The 25,758-nt window shown below is 33.4% G+C and overlaps 1 protein-coding gene across 1 annotated transcript in view; it reads right to left on the bottom strand.

Annotated features, from left to right (window-relative positions):
- The window catches only part of LOC150086504 (nuclear pore membrane glycoprotein 210-like), a 185,977-nt gene extending 161,395 nt beyond the window's left edge, over positions 1-24,582 (bottom strand). The window contains exons 1-7 of the mRNA XM_090372185.1: positions 24,404-24,582; positions 21,720-21,862; positions 18,953-19,084; positions 14,097-14,181; positions 8,597-8,747; positions 7,074-7,203; positions 881-1,009 (exon numbers count right to left, since the gene is read on the bottom strand). Of these exons, the coding sequence (XP_090228311.1) occupies positions 881-1,009; positions 7,074-7,203; positions 8,597-8,747; positions 14,097-14,181; positions 18,953-19,084; positions 21,720-21,862; positions 24,404-24,582 (949 nt within the window). The remainder of the gene's footprint in view (positions 1-880; positions 1,010-7,073; positions 7,204-8,596; positions 8,748-14,096; positions 14,182-18,952; positions 19,085-21,719; positions 21,863-24,403) is intronic.
- Between the last annotated feature and the right edge of the window lie 1,176 nt (positions 24,583-25,758).

Below are 25,758 nucleotides of genomic sequence, written 5' to 3'. Positions count from 1 at the left end.
ATGTCTAGGAAAAGTATCTGAGCATTGGTGGAAGAGAAATTGCCAAAACAGATCTAACCTCTTAAGGCATCTTAAAAGGCTAGATCTGTTCTAGAACACTTGATAATTATAAAAATCCTAAGTAATGGCAATGTTAAAAATGAATTTATAATTATGAAGTAGCCATGTCTCTCTCTCCCTTCCACTTCCATTTTTAGGTGCATTCACATATATGCATATTGTCTTCGCCATGTCCATCCATCTATCCATAAATCCGCAGGTAACAGAGAGACTTCCAGTGGATGGAATTTCAAAATTTTACATTTGGGCCTCTTAGAAATATTTGCGAGCCATTCCAAATTTCATTAAAATGAGACAAATGAAAATCTTGCAATTAATATTTCTTTTTCCACAAAAGTGAAAAAAAAAAAAAAAAAAATTATTAATATCTTTAGACTTGTGAATGTGGTGTTGCTTGTGAAGATATATATAAGAGAGACAGAGAGAGAGAAATATATATACAGGACAAGAGCAATAAATATTATACAGTTGAAATTAAACAGAATGGCTAAATTTAGAGACAGTAATAGTATAAATTTATAATCACAGTAATTAATTGATAAGTTTCACTATTAACCACACAAAACTTTATAAAAAAATTCAATTAATTTAGGAAATAATCTGATGTGCCTTAAATGTAATGCATACATTAATTAACTTGTTCAATATTTGATATCAGTCTCTCTTTTTGAGTCATTCTGACTTTGTGAGACATAATACTCATTCCAACATTTAACCTTTGTTTTAAATTTCTATAACAAATTAGTTATTAGTAAAGAACTTTATATTTTATACATATATATGCACATATATATAAATACAAAAAATAAAAAAGGGATACAGTGATCTTTCACAACAATACTAGTATGGCCAAGTTTTAAGGCAGTAACCGTAGAAGTTATCATATCCAGCTTTGCAACTGAAGAATCTGTTATTTCTAAGAAATATTCATCTGATGGCAGAGAGATGGCTGCAAACATAAAGCAGAAAAAGTTATACAAAGGTGAAAAATATGCAATATAAAAATTACAGTTCTTTGCATAATGAATTACAAACAACTTTTTGTCTTATTCTCCTATAAAAGAATACTTTATTATCTGTTATAACAATTACCTTTCTGATATCAAAATAATTCAAATCAAAAGTAAATCATCCCAACAGAATACAGGAAACCCTTGATTAATGCGGTTTTGAACAATGCGGTTTTAATTAGTGCGCAAAATTTTTTTGATACTATCCCCTTAATATATGCGTTATCAAATTTGATTAGTGCGCTGTTTTTTTCTTGCGGTGCTTGGCAACTCACAACGGCACCTAAAGCGGCAAATACGTGACACGCACTCACCAGGGTCTTCTAACTTAAATGAATGGGAATCGACTCCAAAATGCTCGACAGCAGCACCCCATACCACTCTAAAATTGAAATTTGCTCTGGTAACTCATATTCTTTTATTCTTTTATTATTAATATTAAACTTCTTTAATATTATGATATTAAAGAAGCAGTTGAGAATATACACAAATCGTGGGAAGAAATGATGAACAGCTGCATGAGAGTTGTCTGGCAGAATCTTTTGCCTGAATGCGCAAATGATTTTTGCGGTTTCATTAATCCTGTCAACAAAGTTATTGATGAAATTACTACAATTGGAAAAGACCTCGGCTTTGAGGAAGTAGATTCAGAAAACGTTAGAGAATTATTGGAATCGCATTCAAAAGACTTAAGTAAACGACGATCTTCTTGAAATTGAGCATCAACATGCATACGAGGAAGAAGATGAAAATGAAGCAGAAGAAAAGCAATTTGCTCCCAAAGAAATTTCATTCAAAAAACTTGAACTATTTAATCCACTTTAAAAAGCAAAAGAACTCATACTAGAGATTGATCCAGATGCAGAGAGAAGCATGAACGTTCGTTGAGGGTTAGATAAGCAAATTGATTGTTATCGCAAAATCATGGAGGAAAGGAAGAAAGCCACCACTGTTCAATTGAAGTTAGATAAGTTTTTTTTGCAAAAAATAAAATTTAAATCATACTATCTTTTTTTAAATTTATTCCTTAATAATTTAAGAACTATGCAGTGCATTATAGGTACGTATTGAGTAAGAAAAAATATATTTTTACAATTTCATAATTTTCAAGGATTCATTATAATTATTCCCATTGTTTCTTAAGTTTGATTAGTGCGGTTTTAATATGTGCAGTATATTTCAAGGATTCATTAACCGCACTAATCAAGGGTTTCCTGCACTTAATTTTATTCTTAATCGGTTAAAACTGAACATCAAATGAGGTCAGAACCGAATCCCAGTCAAGCATTTTTTTTGTTGTTGTGTTTTGAATGTTTTTTAACCTCCTAAATTTTTTTAAATATATATAATATATATATATATATTGTAACTAAGAAAAATACTGTTTATCTGTTGATGATCCTGCTCAGGTTGCTGGCAAACTGAATAGGTATTCTGCAGCTACATTCATGTACAAGTTCTTCAGGGAGGGGAATGCCAGAAGTTTATCAAAATCTAACAGAGAGCTATATGATTTTGTGATAACTGAGAGGAAAGCTGAAAAGAAACTGTCAAAGCTTAACACAAAAAAGGTGCCTGGGGTGAATGGGATCTATCCAATTATTTTAAGGGAGGCAGCAAACCCTTAGCCATAATTATGAGAGAATCTTTGGATTCAGGAGAAGTCCCCATGGACATGTATGAAGACACCACCAATTCACAGAGGGGGGGGGAACAAAAATGATATGAGTAATTACAGACCTATTAGCTTAACTTTAGTTCCAGGGAAAATAATGGAGTCCCTCATTAATGCAGGACTAGCTAAACAGGGATGCAATTAAACTGCAGTCACAGCATTGATTTGTTAAGGAGTGATCTTGTCTGACTGAATACTATGATGCAATAACAAAGGAACTGAATGCAAAAAATAATTTTGATATCATATACCTGGATTTCTGGAAAGCTCTTGATACATAAAAGATAGCTATATAAATTGGAGCAGTATGGCATTAAGGGCAAATTACTGCTCTGGATAAAGGGATGGTTGAAAAGGAGAAGACAAAGAAAGGTTGGCAGGGTGTTGACAATAATCATAGTAAGCTACTGCAGCAAAATTAAGATCTAAAAAAATTAAGCAGATGGGCTGAGACATGACAGTTGAAGTCCAATATTGATTGACAAATGCAAGGTACTGCATATGGATAGAGTAATCTCAGATTAACGTACCAACTGTGTACTACTAAAATCAAGTTAGTGGAAAATTAAAAAGACCTGGGGGTAATTATATAGTCAGATATGAAGTTCTCTGAACAGTACAGGCAAGCTGACAGGACAGCTCATGGGGTATTGTAGTCAATGGTATACAGGAACTTTGCTAGCTGGGATAAGGAGGTGATTATCTAGTTATACAAGGCAATGATTAGGCTGCATCTTGAGTACTGCATACAAGTCTGGGGGCGTCATTTTAGGAAAATGTAAATCTGCTGGAAAGGAGATAAAAAGAAGGGATAGAAATTGGTGAAGGGAATGAAAGGGTCACCTTACCAAGAAAGGCTTTAGTCTTGTAAGTTGCAGCATCTGGAGACTATGCACAGGTGAGGTAATCTAAGGTATTCAAGGTTTTCAATGGACTCAGCAAGCTCAATGCTGATGACATTCTTCCTCCTACTCAGACTACAAACTTCAAGAGGCATAAATTCAAATTGAGGAGGGATGGTTGTAGGACAGATGTGGAAATAGCTGATGATATCTGTAATGGGCAGAAATGTATTTAAAGGAAAGCAGTAATGCTTTCCTTTGATATATTATTTTTAATATATATTTCCAGTAAAGGAAATATATTAAAGAAAGGCAGTAAATAATGTAGAATATATATATACAGGGTGACTCAAAAATACACGGCATAACTTCAGGAATGAGTTCCTCATATGTAGACAATAAAAATATTTTATATCAACTTAGTTCCGGAAATGCTTGGTTTCCGAGTTTTGAAGGTCTGTTTATGACACTTAACTGTTCACATCACCTTATAGTAATTGTTCAAAATGTACACCTTCTGCCTGAATATAGGACTCACATCAACGTCTCATGGACTCACAAAGACGATGCCAAATTCCTGGCATGTTTCATATTGTCTCACAACCGGCCCCAATTCGATTGCGGAGTTTACACATCAGCTACCAGAGCCGAATACACCAATGACTTTAAATAGCCCCACAAGAAGAAATCTAGTGGGTTTAAATCAGATGAGCGTGGAGGCCAGGCAGTTGGTCCACCTGTATCTATCCACCGACCAGGAAACCTTTGATTCAGGTAATTGCAGACTAGGTGGTTGAAATGTGCGGGAGCGCCATCGTGCATGAAGTGTGCTTGTTGTTGAATGATCAGTGGCGTGGCATCCAAGAAATCAGGCATGGTGTTTTCCAGAAAGTTTCTGTACGCCTGCCCTGTGAGTTTGTTTGGAAGTACATGGGGCCCAAATAACTTATCACCAAAAAACACTCACCCAGATGTTGAGGCTGAACCGCTGTAGGTGATGTCATGGAAGAATTGCATGTGGGTTTTCCTCAGCCCATACATGCTGATTGTAAAAGTTTTGGATTCCATCTCGTGTGAACTGTGCTTCATCTGTGAATATCACTAAGGCAGGAAAGTGAGGAATTGTACCACACTGCTGCAAGAAACACTGGCAGAACATTACTCGTGCAGGGTAATCTGCTGGTGACAAGACCTGTACCCATTGCAGATGCTAAGGATACAGTTGGTGCTCTCACAACACTCTCCAAATAGTCGAACGTTGAACAGCCAGTTGCATTGCTATTCTGTGTGCACTGATTCCAGGAGTGGCAGGCACAACATCCAGAATCTCCTCCTCTACTTTCGGAGTCATAGATCTTGGTCGTCCTCTGTCGGCAGCAATAGGTATAGTGGTCCCATGTTCACAAAGGTGGCGATGGATACCTTCAAACGTTTTCCTGTCTGGATATCTTCGTTCTGGGAACCTTTCGTGGTACAAACGACGAGCCTCCAGAGCATTGCTATCTGCCAAACCGTACATAAAGTGCATATCCGCTTGCTCCCGATCTGAGTACATAGTCGGAATGGAAAACCACCAGATTCTGTCAGTACCTTGTGATGAAGGAATCACCTGCAGGAGATAAGACATTCCAGTTAATAACTCAGGAACCAAGCATTTCCAGAACTATGTTGATATAAAATATTTTTATTGTCTACATATGAGGAACTCATTCCTTAAATTATGCCGTCTATTTTTGACACCCTCTATACAGCTATGTACTTCATTAAAATGTGTATACATAATTGAAAATTCATGTAAAAATGAAAATATATTTTTGTTGCTTTCCTAGAATTGCTCTTATAGCCCTTCTATTATTCTTTATTCATTCACTGATCCCAACCAACTGATTCATTTGAATGAGATCACAAGAAAACAAATGATAAGAATATGAGAAACTCATCAAGTCCAAGCATGGAAAATTCAGTCTTCTATTAGCCAAAGAGAAGTGCAGATCAAAAAATAAAAATGTTCAAAATATCATCAAAAAGGACAGAAATACAAATAAATGTAGAAGATGCAAAATTTGCTGAAGGGAATTGGAAAACCCGAAAACTACACGTTACATGCTCAAAATATGTTTGTGGGTGAGATCATTTGTAAAAAACATATGGCAAGGTGATTTTTAATTTTATTTTTGTTAATTTGCTATCTTTTAATGAGATTGCAAGTTCTTACAAACATATTATTATTATTAATTTTTTTAACTAAGCCAATATTGCTGCTTTGTATTCCTATTTGTATTTAAAATTTTAAAATAAATACTGAAATAACCTGTACATGTTATTAAATAATTTTTTACTAAATGAATATTACAGGATTTATATTGATAAGGAAAATTTCAATATTTCAGTTATCATACATTAAAAATTAGATTCACCAATGCCACTTTTCTGCAAAAAAAAAACCAAACAAACTTGATTTGATTTTTAGTGATTACTATTAACTTGTATGAAACAGTTTTACAGGCCAGAGCATATACAAGACAAGATTAATATTATTAATATTATTTTTTTGCTATAAAGAAATTTTAAATCAAAGTCAGCAAAAACTAAATTATATATCTAAGCCAATGATAAGCATCTTCTGTCAAACATTACCAGAAATCTAAATCTTCATGAAGAAGTTTTTTTTTTTTTGTTTTTTGGTTTTTACGAGCATTAGCAACTAAGGCCATATTGCTCCGGGATATGCGGTGGTCATTCCCTGACCTTTCCGCATCCTCCGTATTTGGTGGTGACGGGCTCGAACCCCGGTCTAATCAAGAAGCGTGTGCTACGCACTGCTTCATGAAGAAGTACCGACATTTGTATGACTGACTATCTTAAAGTAGAATTTGCATGCATATGCAATTTTCATAAATAATTTGGATATGATTTACTTAAATTTTAGAAACACTTTTAACAATTCCACATGAATGGCCTACGCTTAAGTTGGAAAAGAGTTGGGAGTAGGCTGTTAAAATTAATAAAAAAAACTGTTATAAATAGGTTTTGATTTTAGTTTTAATGGCGCAAAAATGGTTATAAACAGGCAGAGCCTCATGCAGACCAGTCTTCAGTAAGGTATCACAAGTTTTTGCCTGGGCCATTGTTGTTTCTAATTTTCATTAATGATGGTTTTCTGTTTGATGTAAAAATCAGCATTGAAATGTAGGATATGTTTCTATCATATATTTCAAACCTTACACACATTATAATAATAGTCCAAACAATAATGGTAGTAAGCTTTAATGCATAAATGCAAAGTTATGTATCAGGGTAAGAGTAATCCCAAGTTAAATTATCAATTGGAAAGGTTAGGATTTTTCTTATATTACTGCAACAAATATAAATACCAAGTATGATCCTTCTCAGATAACAATAAATGATATATTTTAACTTGCAAAAGTAAAGTGAATGAAATCATTTTAAAAAATTAACATTAATTAAAAAATTATGATAGCTCACTGTCTGCTTTGCCTTGCTTTATGAGATCCACACGATAATGAACTTCAGCACCTAATAAAAGGTAGGCATAACTTGGATGCAAGATCAGATTTGCAACTACCACTAGTCCAACTTCGCATGGTTTTACAAACTGTTAAAAAAAAACAAAAAAAAACTTCAAAATCAAGCTTATAATTAGAGAACAAACTTTAACAGTGCAGTGCCTAATGAAAAACTCAATTTTAAAAATTAAGAGAATCGTCAGAATATCAAACCTGAATTTATAAACATGATTTCATTTATTGAGATCCAGTAAAGAACAAAGTATACTTACACTGGCCATTCTCTGTTGAGTAGAGTGATATTAGAATGCTGTCTTAAATTCAAAACAAAATTGAAAACTCACATACATAAAATATACTTATTATTAGTGAATTCATTCAACGAAAAAAAAAAAAAAAACCTGTTCCAACACAAACTCATAGAAACAGCCCATAAATGCATTACTAGGATTCAGAATTAATAGTAGGAATATGAAATCCAAATGTGTGAAAACAGAAATTTAAAAGCCAACCTCAAATTTACAACTCTGAAAGTATATAATCTTCCTAAACATAGATAATGGAATTTTGAATGGTGGATGAAGAGATTGAGAAGCTCCTCACTCTCAGGTATTCTAACAGTTTAAGAAAAAAGTGCAGAATAAAGAATTAAAAAAAAAAAAAAATTATGGACCTCCACGTTACTGGAGAATCTCCAGGTCCATAAGGGTTCTGCAACTAATGAGGTTATACACTCCAAAATACAAATCTGAGATTCTTTTTTTAAGTTCATATTTCACTCTCTCAGGGCTGTCATATTCATGATTTTAGTACCAAATCTTGGGGATAGCCTTTTGGATTCTTTCCATATGAATAATGAAAATTTATGATTTTACATTATAAATATAAGGGTCAGGAATTCACTTATATCTATTTTTTTTTGGGAGGGGTCAAGTTTGTTTTTAATTTCAAAATAACATTTAAGCTAATTTTAGGAAATATTTTATAGGCCAATATCATACCACTCCAATACAGAATGGCTAATTAAGGCAAGTCTGTTCTTTAGCATGTATCTACAAATAAAGCACATTCAAGAATTCACATTAAGTATTTTCAAACAATAAATATTTTTATTCATTTTAATAACTTTGATTTATAACAGCCATTATTTTCTATGGCTGCTGTTATAATCTAACTTTAATATTTTTATATCATACTAATAATCTTAAAGGACTAATATGAGATTAATATTAAAGGACTAATACTGTGCATGCATGTGTGTGTGCACGTGCACACACACATGCATGCACAGTAACTATTAAATAGAATTTTTTTTTGTTATTTAAATCAGTGTTACTAAATAAGAATAAAATGTCATAACACAAAAATTCCACATACTTATATGACCTGTTAAAAAAAATATATCACCAATCTGACCATTTCATTATTTTTTCAGTTAATTCCAGTAGTTTAATATCTGAAATACAATGAGTGCTACAATACCTCATATTCTTTATCCTTTGGTCTCACTATTACTTTAGAAGAACCCGTTTTGGATCCCTCTAGCAATGCCATTGAACCATACAATCCTTGTTTTTCCCAAAAATCAATTGCTGGAGGTGTTTCATACGATGAATCAGAAAATTTCAAAAATCTGTAAACAAAGTTGTGAGTAGCATTTTAGCATAATTAGAAGGATTTCTAAAAAGACTAACTTTTCAAAAGATAAAAAAAATGCAAAATATGTTTTATTCATTAAATTTAGGGTATGTAAAGCTAGTGAGTTTAGTTTATTTTCTGATTTTAAAGAAGGGATAGTGATATGAAGACCACCATAGTAAGGAAAGGCATTTATATCTAGCCAGAACCCTATACATACCTTCCCTATGACAAAAAAATAAAATAAAATAAAAATGTACTTATTCTCTAACAAATTTGAACATTTTTCTCATATTTTTTTGATTGATAAACTTGAATTAACATCATAAGAATAGAATATTTTAATCTTCCATTTTCCTTTTAAAAGTACTAAACATAACTATTTATACTGTTATAACACTAAGATACAACTACCATGCACATTCTAATTTATATCTAGTTAAGAGGTTCTACACAGATATAAATCATAAAAACCTTTTCTTACTATTTTTATTATATGTAAGTAATCAAAAGAAGAAATATATTGTCGAAACTTTCTACATACTTCATTTTAGTGCTCTAGGACTAACTTATACTGAGCATAACCATGTTCAATATAAGTTAGACCTAGAGCATTGTAGATGCTGAATCATGTTATCATCGTTTAGTTAAGGATATTGAAAAGCAAGGAAGTGTAAATAGTGTAATACTAAACTGCAATTTACCTCGTTTTATTTTGATTTATTTGTTTTACGTGAAAGCTGTTTGATATATTAACTTGAAAAATGTAATGTATAAACCTAATAACTAAAGTTACTTTGTATTACTTGTCAACAATGCTGCACTAGAAAGATAATAAACTAACTACCCGAAATTATATGAAGTTTTGAACATATCATACAGCTCAATATGTGATTTCTGCTAGATATACTGTGGAACATGTCCTTGTTTATATTTACCTAGAAACAGATGACAAGAGAGAACATTGGAATGGTTGAATGATGCTTAAAGAGCTTTCATCTAGTGTTTGTTTCAATTAGAAGAAACACTGATTTTTAGTGCATTGGGTATTGCTGATACATGTGGTTATTTGTCTTTCATCCATGGAGTTAATGATGTAAATTCTAGTGAGCAATATTTTGTTTAAAAATTACTTCCATTTGTGAAAGTCAATAAGCAGCATTCTTTAAAAGAAATGAGAAGGCATTTGAAGAGGAATTTTAAAATATATTTTTCTCATGTTAAATACCACATCTTGGCATGGATATATAACCAGTGATTGATCAAGACAAATAATTCTCAGAGGCACTTTGAAAATCATGTATACACACTGTAGGTAAAGGCAATAAATTACAAACACACACATAAGACAACACTCAACAGCTATTCTTACTGAGAAACAAAAGGTAACACTTATTATATTTTCTTATAGTGATCGTGAAAGGCCTGAAGATGTTAGTTTAATGTTCATTTGAAAAAAATGTTAATTCATTATCAATTGATTATTATTAATTGTGAGAACACCTACACACAATCTCTGTTAATTATGATTATATTAAGGAAGGAAATACATTGTTTCATGACTGATATGTTTAGATTCAGCAATCATGCTGCCACTGTCTTTCCTCTAATTCAGGAGTCGGCAACCTGCAACTTGCAAGCCGCATGCAGCTCTTTGAACATGTAACTGCGGCTCTTTAACTTTTAGCTCACATGTACGACAAGCAAGGCACACAGTGACATGAATATAGCATTAGTTTCGGTGCAAACACTTCCCAGTTTAGTTTGCTTATGCATCACAAGCATTAATAAATAATATTATTTATTAATGATTATTTATTATTAATAAATAATATTTCAAAATATATATTTTTTTAATATATGATTTTAATAAATTTGAGTTGCAGTGTGGCTCTTCGGATTCTTTTTTTTTTTTTTTAATTAGATCAAAAATGGTTCTTTTCAAAAAAGGTTGCCAACCCCTGAAATTAATTTGTTCAGTTGAGTGATGAGGTTATTACCTGAGAAGACAGAGCAAATAGAATTTATAGCTTTGTTTCTGCTGTGCTCATATAAAAATACCATAAGTAAAAAATAAATTTCATATTTTATTTTTTTAAATCGATCATTATCCTTATCAGACTATTTGTTTCTGATAACATAACTGTCCACTCACTCTTGGAAAGGGTATTTGGTAAACCTCAACCAGATTAAGTTTATTAATGTCACTGAGTGAGATGAGACTATATCAAATGCAAGCATTTAATATAGTCTGATCTCATTCAGTGACATTAATATAATACACACATAACTTGAGTGGTGCCTCCGTAGCCAGGTGGGAAGGAGCAGCAGTGCGTAGCACACGCTTCTTGATTAGACTGGGGTTCAAGCCCGTGACTACCAACGGAGGATGCGGAAAGGTCAGGGAATGACCACCGCATATCCCCGGAGCAATATGGCCTTAGTTGCTAATGCTCCTAAAAACCAAATAACAAACGAAGAACTTGAGTATAAAAATGATTCTGAAAACTGATCATTTAAAGAAGAGTGCACAAACAAATATTTGCATCATCAGCCTCCCAGAAGTATATCCTGTCTGCTTAACCTGTAATGAAACTATATTGGCAATTAATTTGTCTAATGTTTAACAATACTTTTTTAATATCTTAATTTTAATCAATTTTAGTTAGCTTCTAACAATATGTTTCAGATGTAACACTTTGGCATTAGCATTAGTAGAAGCATACAATGCAAGAAAGCAAGCTTATGCAGCATCAGCCAAAAAAAAAAAAAAAAAACGCTCCCAATTCACCCATCCGTTCGTTCAAAATACCTGTCCAGCTCAGTCTTAAATTTATTTAGGCTATCAACTTCCACAACAAAGGATGGAAGTCTGTTCCACCAATTGGCTACCCGCTGGCTAAAGGCAAACTTCCGCACATCTTTCCTACAACTGTCTTTCCTCAATTTGAAGTTATGCCCTCTCAGGTGATTATTCTGAGCAAGAGGAGGAATCCCATCAGAACTGAGAATGCTCAAGCCATTCAAGGCTTTATACACCTCAATCAGATCACCTCACAGGTGCCTAGTCTCCAAACACTATAGTCTGCAAAACTACCTTTCTTCGTAAGAGCAACCCTTTGTTCCATTCACTAATCTTGTTGCCCTTCTCTGTACTCATTCCAACAGCTCTACATCCTTCTTAAAATGAGGCCTCCAGACTATATACAGTACTCAAGGTGGGGCCTGACTATTGCCTTATACAAGTGGATAATCACCTCCTTATCTCTGCTAGAAAAATTCCTGTATAATATTGACAAGACACTATGAGCTATTTTTGCAGACCGTCTGCACTACTCAGAAAACTTCATATCTGCCAGCACGATTACCTCCCAGGTACTTTTCATTCTCTACCACTGTCAGTGGAGTACCACACAGTTGATATGTTACTCTGGGGTTACTGCTTCCCATAAGTAGTACTTTACATTTGTCAATGTTAAACTTCATTTTCCACCCCTCAGCCCATCTGCTCAACTTTTCTAGATCCTGCTGCAGCAGCAACGTACTGTCATTAGTATCATTAACAACCCTGCCAACCATATCATCTGAAACCTTGGTCAACAAGCCTGATATACCATCATCAATATCATTTATAAATACAGAAAACAACAATGGACCCAACACTGAACCCTGAGGGACTCCACTAATAACATTAGTCCATGAAGAGCAGTGTCCATTGATTACCACTCTCTGTCTTCATCCACTCAACCATCGGGCGCCACCGTACAAATATTATAATATTTGTACGGAGCTGCTCCTTCCCACCTGGCCTCCGTAGCCAGGTGGGAAGGAGCAGCAGTGCATAGCACACGCTTCTTGATTAGACCGGGGTTCGAGCCCGTGCCCACCAAATACGGAGGATGCAGAAAAGGTCAGGGAATGACCACCGCATATCTCTGGAGCAATATGGCCTTAGTTGCTAATGCTCCTAAAAAACCAAATAACAAACAAACAAACTCAACCATCCCTTTATCCAGAGCAGCAATTTGACTCCAATGCCACATTGATCCAATTTGTTCAGCAGTCTTCCATGTGCAACAGTATCAAAGGCTTTTCTAAGATCCAAATACATGATATCAAAGTTATTCTTTACATCCAGTTCCTTTGTGACCACATCATAGTATCCAATCAAACTGATCAGACAAGACTTCACTTTAACAAACCCATGCTGTGTCCGAGCTATAACTGAAGTCTTGTCTAGATGATCCTGCAGTGGTTCTTTAACCAGCGCCTCCATTAATTTCCCTGGAACAGAAGTTAAACTAACAGGTCTATAATTACTTGTGTCACCCTTTGATCCTCCTTTGTGAATTGGGGTTACATTTGCACATCTCCAGTCCATGGGCACCTCCCCTGATTCCAAGGAAGCTCTCATGATTATGACTAAGGGTTTGCTTACTTCCTTTGCTGCCTCCTTTAATATAACTGGATAGATCCCACCCACTCCAGGTGCCTTTCTTATGTTTATCTTCAACAATTTCTCCTCCACTTTCCTCTCGGTTATTATAAAAACATCTAGCTCACTGCCAGAGTTTAGTTCACCTCTGGCATTCCCTTCCCTGAATAACTCCTCATGCGTGAACATAGATGCAAAATACTCATTTAGTTTGTTAGCCACCTGAGCAGGATCATCAACAGTTGAACCATCGATATCCAGTGGACCAATCTGATTAACATTAGTCCATCCTCTTCCTTCTAGAGTTTACACAGGTAAAGAACTCTTTGCTGTTCTTCTTTGCATCCTTTGCCTGCCTAACCTCCTTTGTGACTTGGTTACAGACCAGCTTATATCTATCATAGGCTTCCATATCACCCATTAATTTATATGTATCCCATGCATTTTTCTTCTCTGCCACATGTCTCATTAGTTCAAAGCTTTTTTAATTCTTTATATAATAATAAATGAAATACACATGAAATGTTAGAATGTTTTATTCTATCAATCTTCCTAGTTATAAAAAACATTAACACATATAAGGATTACATGGTTTTTCATAAGCCGGCAAAAATCCCTCACATGCCAGATTTAGCCTACTATCTGCCTGCTGCTGACCAATGCACTAGATCTTTCCTCATGTCTCCTTGTGTAAAATATAAAATATCAAAGCTTAGTGTAAAATGTTTTTTACAATTTGCAGCAAAACTCTTATAAATTTGAGGGTTCTGATACATCTTATACTGCAATGAAATTATTATAATAAAACTGTACTTTACTGCCATGGAGGTAAATGCTATGAAAATGAGAAGAATAAACCACTAAGAAATCTTGCTTACACAACACTTATCAGTATTTTAAATAACTGACCTGAGTACACCATAATCTTTTGGTGAGTGTTCACTAATTAGACTCCATTCAAAGGGAACTCCTGCAAGACCGGAAAATGTATCTTCTGCAAATAAATAAAATGCACAGCTAAGTATTATTAAGTTACAGAAAAATAATTATATTAGCACTTGATCCAGAGCGAGTCTTCCAAGATAATTTACTGATATCTTGAATGTTAAAAGAACTCATTTCAGAGCAATTATCTCTCTCTTTAAATTTAAATTACTTTTTAGTTATTTAAATTTAAAAATGAACAGAACACATAATCAGAATAAAATGAATGGCAATTATATGGGCGTACTTGACATTAATATCAAAAACAAGTAGACTACCTAACTGGTATATTTACATGACTTCCCCCCACCCCACACAACACATGATCTCAATACATAACCAGTTTTGTATAATAAATCACAGCCACGAGTTTGTGTAGTCACATATTTCACAAATGTCTTATGCAGCAATTCCCCAAATTACAAAAACCTGATTTCTGACATTTTAATCTCACAAATAAGAAAATCTGACATCAAAAATTCAATTTATGACCTCTTCTTGATCTTAAAAACTTTTCTCAACTTCCCATTAAATGTCACTTTTCAAAATAAAAAGTAAATTATTTTCAAGATTTATACACAGTGAAAGTCTGCTATAATGACAGTTGAAAAAAAAAAAAAAAAAAAAAAAAAAAAAAGTCTTATAAAAAAATTACAAATTACAGGAGCACTATCACTGAGAATGATATCTCTAATTTTATCCTTATTCTTAAGGATAACAAAAAAGGAACGATAAAGATAACCCTTTTACCAATTTCACTTTTACTGAGTGCTATTCTCACAGCCGCTATTGCCTATGGATCCACTGTTCTAATACTTTTTTCTTTTTTCCCTCTCCTCCAGAAGAGGGCACTCAGGGTCTCTGATTTAAGTCCACCCCCCATTTCTATACCATCCCAATAAGCTTCACCTTAAAACGCACCTTGCATGCTTTTTAACAGAGCAACTTGTACAAAATTTTGCTCTGTTAAAGTTTTTGCTGTTTTTTTTTTTTGTAAAAAAAATGTCCACAAATAAAAATCAATACTGACTACTGACTAATATAGTAGAAACTGAAAGGCAAGTCACAACTTTTTACCCAATACTTTCTCATACTCATTTCAGCTGTTTAACCAGTGCCCTCCAGTTGGTTTTGTGTAGCATGCAAGAATATTTAATCTCCAAGAAAGCAGATAGCTTTGCCAATCACAGAAAATTACAATTTTTCAAGCTGTAGATAATGGTGTACATTCAAAGACTCACATCGTCAAACAGTTCTGCATTGCTAAGAGTGCTCTGTTCACTATTCTGAAAGATTAGAAAAAGATTGAAAGTTTTGAGAAATCTGCTGCTGCACCGGGTAGAATTCGAGCATGAAAGGCAAATTATTCGGATCTTGAAAAGGTAATTTTGGAGTGGCTAATAAAACATTTACATTTAAAGGCAAGAAATGTAGTGGCAGAAAAAAAGGCTAAACAATGGATTACCATTCTCCTAGCAGCAAACATGACTGGCACAGAGAAGCTTTCTCTTTTAATCATTGTGAAAGCCCAGAAGCCTCGATGCTTTAAAGGCATTACTGACTACGTATCAAGCAAACCAAAAGACATGGATGACATCAAAAATTTACGAAGAATGGATCAGATTTAGATCACAGAATGAGTGAGAAGAATAGAAAAATTCTGCTGTTTGTGGATAACTGCACTCCTCATTGTCAAGTAAACAACCTATGTGCAATCAGTGTTGAGTACCTACCACCAAATTTGATGTCAGTTTTTCAGCTACTTGATCAAGGTGCAATCCAGTTTTTTAAGAAAAACTACCGAAGAATGCTATTAAATAGAATTGTGCTCTCTTGAAAGCAAAATTCAATGGGAAATCAACATCCTTCAGGCAATGTATTTGTGTTTAAGCATGGAATAAAGCTGATGAAAAACTGATCGACAACTGCTTCAAACATGCAAGATTTACCTCCTTGAATGATGCAACATGTGAAGTTTTGCATGCTTCTTCTTCTATTAATTTAATACTGTAGTACATATTAAAATTAGATTACACTACATTGTATTAGTAGAATTACATTAAATATTCAAGCTTTTACTCATTTTGTTGAGGATTTTATGAACGATCAATATAACAACTGTTTTTCTCATTCCCCTGGAGGTTCGTTATATAGAGCTTTGACTGTATATTGAAAAAAAAACCATGTTTTTATAAAATCTGCCCATGAGTAGGTACCAGAGGTACAATGCAGTCCCTCAGCAGGTTAGACAGCCTTAATTTAAAGAATGAAAATATATAGGACATGCCAAACAGCATTCACAGTGGTTAAATTAAATCAGAGAAGCACGTTATTACTTTACATCTAACCAGCATAACACAATATAGAGTTCAAACTGACTGCTTCAACTGTATAATGTAAGTAAATGTGAAATTCTTTGTTTGAACAAAGCATTTCACATTTATTTAAGTATGCCTACTTGCTATTACCACAGATTTTCCATATATTTATTTACTTTTTTTAAACTGATAGTACAATAATGCTGTAGTAGCAGACTTTTTGTTATAATAAAGGTTGGCTGTGGATTTTTTGGTGCACTGACTACTTTGGTCAGAACATACCCGCTCATATGACCTTTATTAAGTGCATACGGGCCAATTTATATATTGTGTAGGCTGAAAAACCTGGAATAAGTCATGGTGGTGGGGAAGAATTCTTAAAGAAGCCTTTAAGAATTCTTCCAGTCACCAATGAGAAGATCTGAACCCATATCATGCCAAACATGTGGGAAGTGGTGAGAGCTATTATATTGTCCCAGAAGACCATAATTATGGATTTTCTATTTAATATATACTTATACAATGTAACATTACACTAAGTATTTTCCTGTTAACCATGCACAGAATATAAGTGTATATTTATCATATAGTATATGATACATAAGCCTGATGTAGCCAAGTGGTCAAGAGTCTGAGCAAACCATGGTTCAAGACCACAACTGCTAAATATGATTAATAATTGTATTCGTGATTTATTGCATTCTCTGACCTGGTGGTCGCATCAGAGTATAAACAAAGAAACAAGAACTATATGAATATAAGTATACAAATAAGTTTTACAATCATAAAATTTTGGATGTAAATTTAAAATACTCAGTACAATATAAAATCTCATATAAGAGACTTTGGGAGTAGGCTATTGCCAAGTCTAACATGAAAGTATTCCATGTTGTATTTTGTTGGTTTTTACTGTGGGGAGGGAATGATAACATGGTCTCCATCTGGCTTATGCTGTTATTGTTTGTTTGTTTGTTTGTTATTTGGTTATTAGCAACTAAGGCCATATTGCTCTGGGGATATGCGGTGGTTATTCCCTGACCTTTCCGCATCCTCCGTATTTGGTGGTCACGGGCTCGAACCCCGGTCTAATCAAGAAGCGTGTGCTATGCACTGCTGCTCCTGCCCACCTGGCTATGGAGGCGCCTCTGGTTTATGCAAGCCAGCTATTAGAGTGGATGGCTGGGTGGTTAGTTGTATTGGATACATCGGCACACTGAACTTTGATCGTGGTGTACTAGTTCAAATAGTGCTTGATGTGATACTTATTGTATATTACAGGGGCTAGCAAATACAAATAGTAAGTTTTTTTTATAATAAAAATAAATTATAATAATTCTCAAACAAGCATATTTTATTTAAGCTAGATATATACCTATAAAAAACTGTGATAGCCAATCTCAAAATCTTGTTAATTTTTAAAGTATTGTAGAAGAGAGGGTTTCTGGCCCTTGATGTATCTTTTTTTTTTAGTTTCAGCAAGCAAAATTTTTGAGTTGACCTTTAATTGTAGATATTTTAATTGTACCTAAAACATACTTTGAGGAAAAAAGATTAAAAGTGTAAGGATAATTTACAGACACCTGCATATAAAGACAGACAGATATACATGTATGCACATAACATATTCAGATGTATGCCAAAGAAGAAGAAAACCATACCTAAAACTCTGTGGTAATAATTTGATAATTCTTAATGTTACATTTGTCATAATTCCCAATTGCAAAGGAATTCCTAAAAATTCTTTAAGCAGCATATTCCTTTTGGGAAGACCTCAAGGGCCAAATAAAAACTAAAAATGTCTAGAGAGTGCATGTTCCCAAAAGCCCCATTTGTGTGGCATAACAACTATCACTTTTTTTTTTTTTTTTTTTTTTTTTGCAAATTTAGCTAAAATACAATTACAGCAGTTGTATAAACTGACCATTTCTGCTATACATATATACACCGACCAGTTATAAGAGAGACATACACTTCTTACATTTATAAGCATGCAATTATTATTTGCCATTTAATATTGATAAGCCTGTGCTGAAAAACAGTAAAATATCACATGGCTCAATAGCAAACAATATATTCAGTTTTGTGCAGGAGTCTGTAAATACATCAGGCCTTTACTTTTATTTAATATTTCTAAATTATTTCATCCATGGTCTTTAATTCTATTTGCTTTTGCCATTGAGCCTTGTGATATTTCACTGTTTTTGAATCTACAAGTCAGGCTTTTCATGGTTTTCGCCTTTAGTATTTCTATTTAAATTTTAGTTTCACAGTCACTATGCTTCTGTTCATTTACCTTGTATGTTCTAGTTATCAGATATATTATCTGTTCTAATATTTTATGTACATATATTTTTTCTTTAATTTTAATTTTAGTATATGCTTACTTGGACTTTTCACTGTTTATATAACTGTGAAGAAAAAATATACTATGTTTATAAAAATATGTACCATAAAATAACTTACCCTGATCATTTTTTGCTTGTACTTCAAACACCTCAGGTGCATCTTCTAAAAACAAAATTCGAGTGGTGGTAACAATTTCAATTGAATGAATAGCATCAACAATGACGTCACATCTAAGGACCTGTCCAGATACTAAAGAAATTTAAAAATATATGTCTTTTATATTATCATACCTTTGTTTTACAAAAGGTTTATATTTATAAAAAGTTCAAATTAAAATGAAATTATCAGGAGATGGCTATTCATTAAGATATATGCAACTATTTTCTACCAGATCAGCACAGGAATCTGGCCATTGTGTTAAGAGTTCTAGTAAAAGCAATAATTTAGATAAATGTGAAGAAAAAAATTTAAAAATTAAAGACCAAAATACTACACTATTTCCAAAATGCGCGTGATGACTAACATTGACTGAGCTTGATGAATAAAAAAACAAGTGTTCAAAATGTGGAAAAATTAATTTGCATATAAATATAAAAAATAAATTTTTCATTCAGTTTTCCAGTTATTTTTGTAGTAAAAACAAAAGAAACCTGGATTTTTTTTTCTTAATGAAAATACATTAATCAGCCTAGAGTGCTTGATATTATGTTTCCCTCTTTAATTTTTCATTTCTTCTCTTCTGATGTACTTGCCAGCATAACTGTGATTTTATAAAAGGAAAGGAAGTTATTGGCAGTTTGATAGAAAGAGACCATACATTGTGACCTGTTCTAATGGTATGGAAAGTTTTCAGTTATCTTCTTTCTCTCTTTAATAATCCCTGTGCCCCACCATATTTTTGTAATACAAAATGTCCCATTACCAGTTGGCATAGAGAATTCAATGTTTTTAACTAGTGTTGTGCCATCCCCACATCTATGGATTTGGGATCTTTCTGTTTAGCATTAACATGCACCCTATTTATCTATTTTGTAAAAATAAACTTTTTGAATCAGTAAATATAACGGATTCCATGAAAGCATTCTACTTATACTCTTAGCCAGTGTTGAATTTAAAACTATTATAAACATCACATATAGCTTATTATAACTGAGTCTAATTTAAAGAAACAAAAAGAGGATAAATTATTTCATATATAAAAATAACATATTTAAACATTCTAAAAATAATACTTTTCTTAAAGCTAAATAATTTCTTTTAGCTTATAATGAGTTTTTCTTATGCATTTTAACTTTACCTATTTAATTCTGATTTCATTTTTTGACAGTAATCTCATCTCACACTAACGTTAGGCAATAAAGTTAAAATAAGAACAAATTAATATTTAACAGCACTTATATACACATTTTTCATTTTTACAAATTTTCAAAATTCCACAGAGAAACTCACTCCACAGAATGCACTCCTCTCAAACTTACTTCCCCCTGGAATATACTTTCAGAAACTTGATGACTTGCCATTTAATATTGATAAGCCTGTGCTGAAAAACAGTGAAATATCATATGGCTCAATAGCAAATACTATATTCAGCTTTGTGCAAAACCCATTCCATGAAGGGATAAGGAACTGGTGAGTATTTAAAAAGTTTAAGCTGTTTGAACAGAGTAAGATTTGTTGAACTGGAAGGTTTGATGTAGCATACTGTAAACTAAGATCTCCAGCTGAGTGGACAGGAGCAGAAATGCAGTAGCACACGCTATTTGAGTAGACAGGGGTTCAAGCCCCTGATTGCCAAATATGGCCGATCTGCCAACCAGCACTGGACCAGTGTGGCAGATTATGGTCCATGTACAGTAAAATGTAACCTGCAGCATATGGGCTGCAGTTTACATTTTACTGTAAACACTATAGATAAGATTTCCAGTGAGTGAAAGTCATTAATATAAAGGAGAAAAATGAGTAGCTCCAGCATTAGTTAAGAAAATTAAAAGTCATCTACCATCTCATGCAATGGGATGGTAGATGACTTTCCAATGTCTAATACTATCAATTCATCAGAGAGACGTAGGTGCTTGAGTTTCTTTAAACTCTTCTATGGCATTTGTCTAAACATGAATAATATAAGCCAAGGTATTGCCAACAGTTGGCACTGAGTGAATCCATATTTACAAATGCTAACCATGTGGAAAGATTCAAGATAATGTAAGAGTTGGAACACAACAGATTTCTCTATTAACCAACAAAATGAAGCTGGAGTTTTGGATAAAAGCTAACTGTGATATGCTATTTTGTTTGTTTTTGTTATTTGGTTTTTAGGAGCATTAGCAACTAAGGCCATATTGCTCCAGGGATATGCAGTGGAAAGGTCAAGCGATATGCGGAAAGGTCAAGGAATGACCTTTCCGCATCCTCCGTATTTGGTGGGAACTGGCTCAAACCCCGGTCTAATCAAGAAGAGTGTGTGCTAAGGACTGCGGCTCCTGCCCACCTGGCTATGGAGGCACCGTGATATGCTTTGTTAAGTTCTTATTTTAAACAGACTTAGCACATGTATTGGAAAACCTTGGTTAGTAAAGGACAAGAGTTTGGGGTGGAATAAGGAATAAAGGATTTCATTCCTATACGAATAATTTCGCTAACACAATCTGAACAAACATTAAAATCAGAATATTTAAAAATCATCCAGCCAAGGAAAAAGAGGAACAGGAATCATGCAGATCACTCCATATCATACCCTTGTAATGTCAAATCACATAAGGTTGTGAGTAAGTACAACAGTGTTTCTGTTAGGATCTCCTCTGTAATATCAATATCACTTATTTTACAAATATATCACAAATTAAGAGAATATCTTTCTAAAATAATAATAATAAAATCAACTTACTTTCATCTTCTGCATGTATAATAGCAGTATCTCGTGTTGGAAAACGGGACACGACAGATATCAAGGCTTTTGTTGAACAGGTCTTTTCTGCATCCAAATCAAGGAGTGGTACCACTTTGGCTATATCTGGCTTATTTGAAAACCTTCAAATGAGATTAAAAAAAAGAACTGTATATTAATCAATGTTTTTTTTTGTTTTTTTTTTTTGCTTTATTCATTATCATGAATTTAAACAATAGTTACAATCTGATTATAGTAGAAAATAAAACATCATTAAAAATAAAAATTTTATTTAACACAAGTTGAAGTAGAATCTTCATAAGGAAAAATACAAACAGAATATCTGCTTTTAATTAAAAACTAATATCTAATAGCATTTACTGATTTTTTGAAGTCCGTCAGACCCATTTCTTGTGATCCAAGTCATGTACACTTTCATTCCTTTGAATATTAAAATGCCTGCTTCATTAAAAAAAAATCCATAAAGAAACAAATGCACACATACGTACATAAAAAAAAAACAAAAAAAAAAAAAAAAAAATACCACAATACATTCACATCAAGTTTAAGTGGCAAAATGTTTTTTTATTTTGCACAGAAAAAAAATGTTTTTTTTTCTTTTTTCTATAGAAAATACTTAATTATAGTTATTACATTTAATATCCTTGAGGAATTCACTTGCACAGTTGAACCACCCAAATTGGGGAATTAATTATCCAGCACCACTTCTTTTCCAGATATTTTAAGGAAGATGGGCAAATCCAGCAAAACACATGAAAATTTATTTCTCAGGGTGGCCATCTGCCAAAGCAGTATATTATAACAGGGTAAAGGCACCTCTGTAGCCAGGTGGGAAGGAGCAGCAGTGTGTAGCACACGCTTCTTGATTAGACCAGGGTTCGAGCCCGTCACCACCAAATACGGACGATGCGGAAAGGTCAGGGAATGGCCACCACATATTACCGGAGCAATATGGCCTTAGTTGCTAATGCTCCTAAAAACCAAACAACAACAACAACATAACAGGGTAAACTTTAAAACCATAACAATTTTTCTGCAATTCAACTACATCAGGAAAGTTTTTAGGTCATGAGACTGAATACTGCTATCTGCAAGCAAGGTCAACATATTGATGACACTCAAAATTAGACCTATATATAAATTCAAAATGTTTATAGGTCTTGTGATTCACACATGAAACATTAGGCAGATGTATGTAATGTACACATTAAAAACTAAACAAATTTTGTGTTGTGAAGTGTGTAAATGCCATTGAAACAGCAACTTTAACCCATTTGCATCTGCCTACATGCCACCAAAAAGAAAAGCAAGTGGCCCATATGACTGGTCATTCAAAATGTAAACACTGATAACTATCTGTTTCAGAAGTTGGCCTGTTAAAGAAACTTGACAACAGGACTTCAGTGAAGTGACTGTTCACAAGCTTTGGATTTAGTTCATTAATTGGATGCAGTATATTTTGGTAGGGAAAATAATCTTATTTTTACTTTACTGTACAATATAATACTTTTCCATGTACTGTCCCTTTCAACGCAGAATACTTGTATATAAGCACTTTTTTTGGGATCATTATAACCTAAAATCTAGCAAATTCCAATATATAGTGTTTATAGGATCAGGTCCCAAAGTAGACAAATTTGGGAGGTTTAAAACTGTATGGCTATTATACACAGCAAACCTAACACTAGACACAAATTTCAGCTATTCTTTTTTTTTTTTTGCTTATTCACTTTCATTCATTATTTTCCATTGAATAAGAAAAAACAATTAAAGCACATGAAATTTATTTGTTTTTTACTGCAGTTTATTTATTTTCTGGATATTTTCAAAAATGATATGATCAGAAATTTTCTGGACATGATCAGAAAATATCCAGAAAATAAATAAACGACCACTGGGGTTGACAATAACGTGAGTTTGAGCCTGGGCCTTGTATTGCTGTAGATAAGCAACAATAATAATAACAACAGAGTGAAAAGAAAATAATACCAACAGAAAGTGAAGACTGTTGAAAACTTGGCAGATTACGATAATCTAATGCTTAATTAATTATATATTAACCCCGGGGGCTCACATCTGGTAAGTATGGGCTTGGCACACCCAGGGTCCTGAGCTGGATATCATCATTCTTCTCTTTCTTGGTGATTCCCTTCTACTTTTGACTCTCTCTCTCTCTCTCAGGGTTATTCGGGAACTTTCTTTTTTTTTTTCCTGGTGCAGCATAAGCCTCAGGCTTCCTTGCATCATATGGATATTAATAATAATAATATAATAAATAATAATATATCGAAGAGATAAATCTAGAACGGATGATGTATTTTAATAACAGCTTGGGTGATCCGGCTTAGGGGAGAAAACATTTCGAAAAATAGCCCACAAATTCTTGAGCTCTACAGAGTTTACTACATTTCAAAAAATGAAAATAACGAAATAATTAAAATGCAAAGTCTGAAATGTTGGAAATTTATGGATTCTCAACCAACACCGCTGGAAAAAGTAAGTAAAGACCTGGAAATAAACTTGTGTAAGACACATATCGGACATGAGTGCTATTGTCAAAATCAAATGAACACGGGCATGTAAGAGCTCAAAAACGATGTAACTGTTTAGTTATATTATGGGTTCGATGATTTCATTTAACGATAAATAAAAATTGGACTTACCAGTTGTAGCATCCACCTTCAGTTACCTCAAGAGTATAATTAGTAGGCACACCAAGGTTATAAGGTAGCAATATCCTGGGTACATTGAGCTTAGACGAAAATATATGGTTGATCCATAGTATTATCAATAATAAAACTAAACGAAATAAACAAAATGGACTATCGAAATTTGGCGCCATGCTCAGTTTTAATTTTACACCAGTCAGCAAAAGAAACACATATAATGGCACGTGGTTACGCAAACACTTGGACAAATAGCCGGTATGATGTCTTCGATCTTCCCGGCAGTGTACCAAATGTGAGCTTGACCACTTATCACTAGATGGCGGTGAAGATCATTTTTCAATCTAAACCAGAAGAGAGATGAATGATAAAATGAAATTTCACATATATTTAACACAGCAGCAATCAAATATTAGATATTATTTTTAAATATTATAAAATGGGATCCGACCTAACTGATTTTTAATTAAAATTTTTTTCTTACTTCCAATAATAACATTTTTTTTTAATTTGATGGGAGGGAAAATATACTCGGCTAGCTTTTATGATGAAGTTAATTAGCCTCAAGTTTTAAAAATATAACTGGGCAGTCAAAAAAAAAAAAAACTGTCATATTAGGAATAACCTCATCGACCCATGTGTAATACGTCTGCAAATTGCGTGTGTGCGTTTGTCAATTTTCCTGGATGAAAAACCTGAGTTTCCGAGTTTAAATCTTCGAGTCATCACTAGTACCGACTAACTGAGCCACGAAATGAAAAAAGCTCATAAAAGTTTCTCACGTCATTGACGTGATTAAACTCCGGACCTTTTTCCCCAGGTGTGTAGGAGGAAAGGCTATGATCATGACCACTCTCTACCTTATAATAATAATAATAATAATAATAATAATAATAATAATAATAATAATAATAATAATAATAATAATAATAATAATAATAATAATAATAATAATAAAATAAACATTTATCAGGGTCACGCAGAATGTTAATTCAACTATCCATGTGTATTGTGTCTGTAAACTGGATGTTTTCTCTGGTCAGTTTGCCTGCTTTCTTGGAAGAAAAATACCGGGTTCCGACAGAGAAATCCCTGCTATTTACGCCTGAGACCAACTGATCAGCCAGTAGTGAAAAAAAGCCCATAACAGTTCATCGCGTCGATAATGCGAGCGTTTTACACCCGTTGTGAGGAGGACGACGACAATACCACTGTGCTACCGCGCAGACAACAAGCAGGTTATTCCATTTCCATTTTCCATTTATTTACACACACAATTTAATGTACATTTTCATGATATAAACAATTTATACACAAGATTATATACAGTTTTATAGACATTGTCATATATA

The sequence above is a fragment of the Mastigoproctus giganteus genome, chromosome 4 (genome assembly GCF_048544385.1).
Source record: "Mastigoproctus giganteus isolate SK-2022 chromosome 4, ASM4854438v1, whole genome shotgun sequence".
Taxonomy (NCBI): domain Eukaryota; kingdom Metazoa; phylum Arthropoda; class Arachnida; order Uropygi; family Thelyphonidae; genus Mastigoproctus; species Mastigoproctus giganteus.
This window is presented reverse-complemented; position numbering and strand designations above follow the sequence as displayed.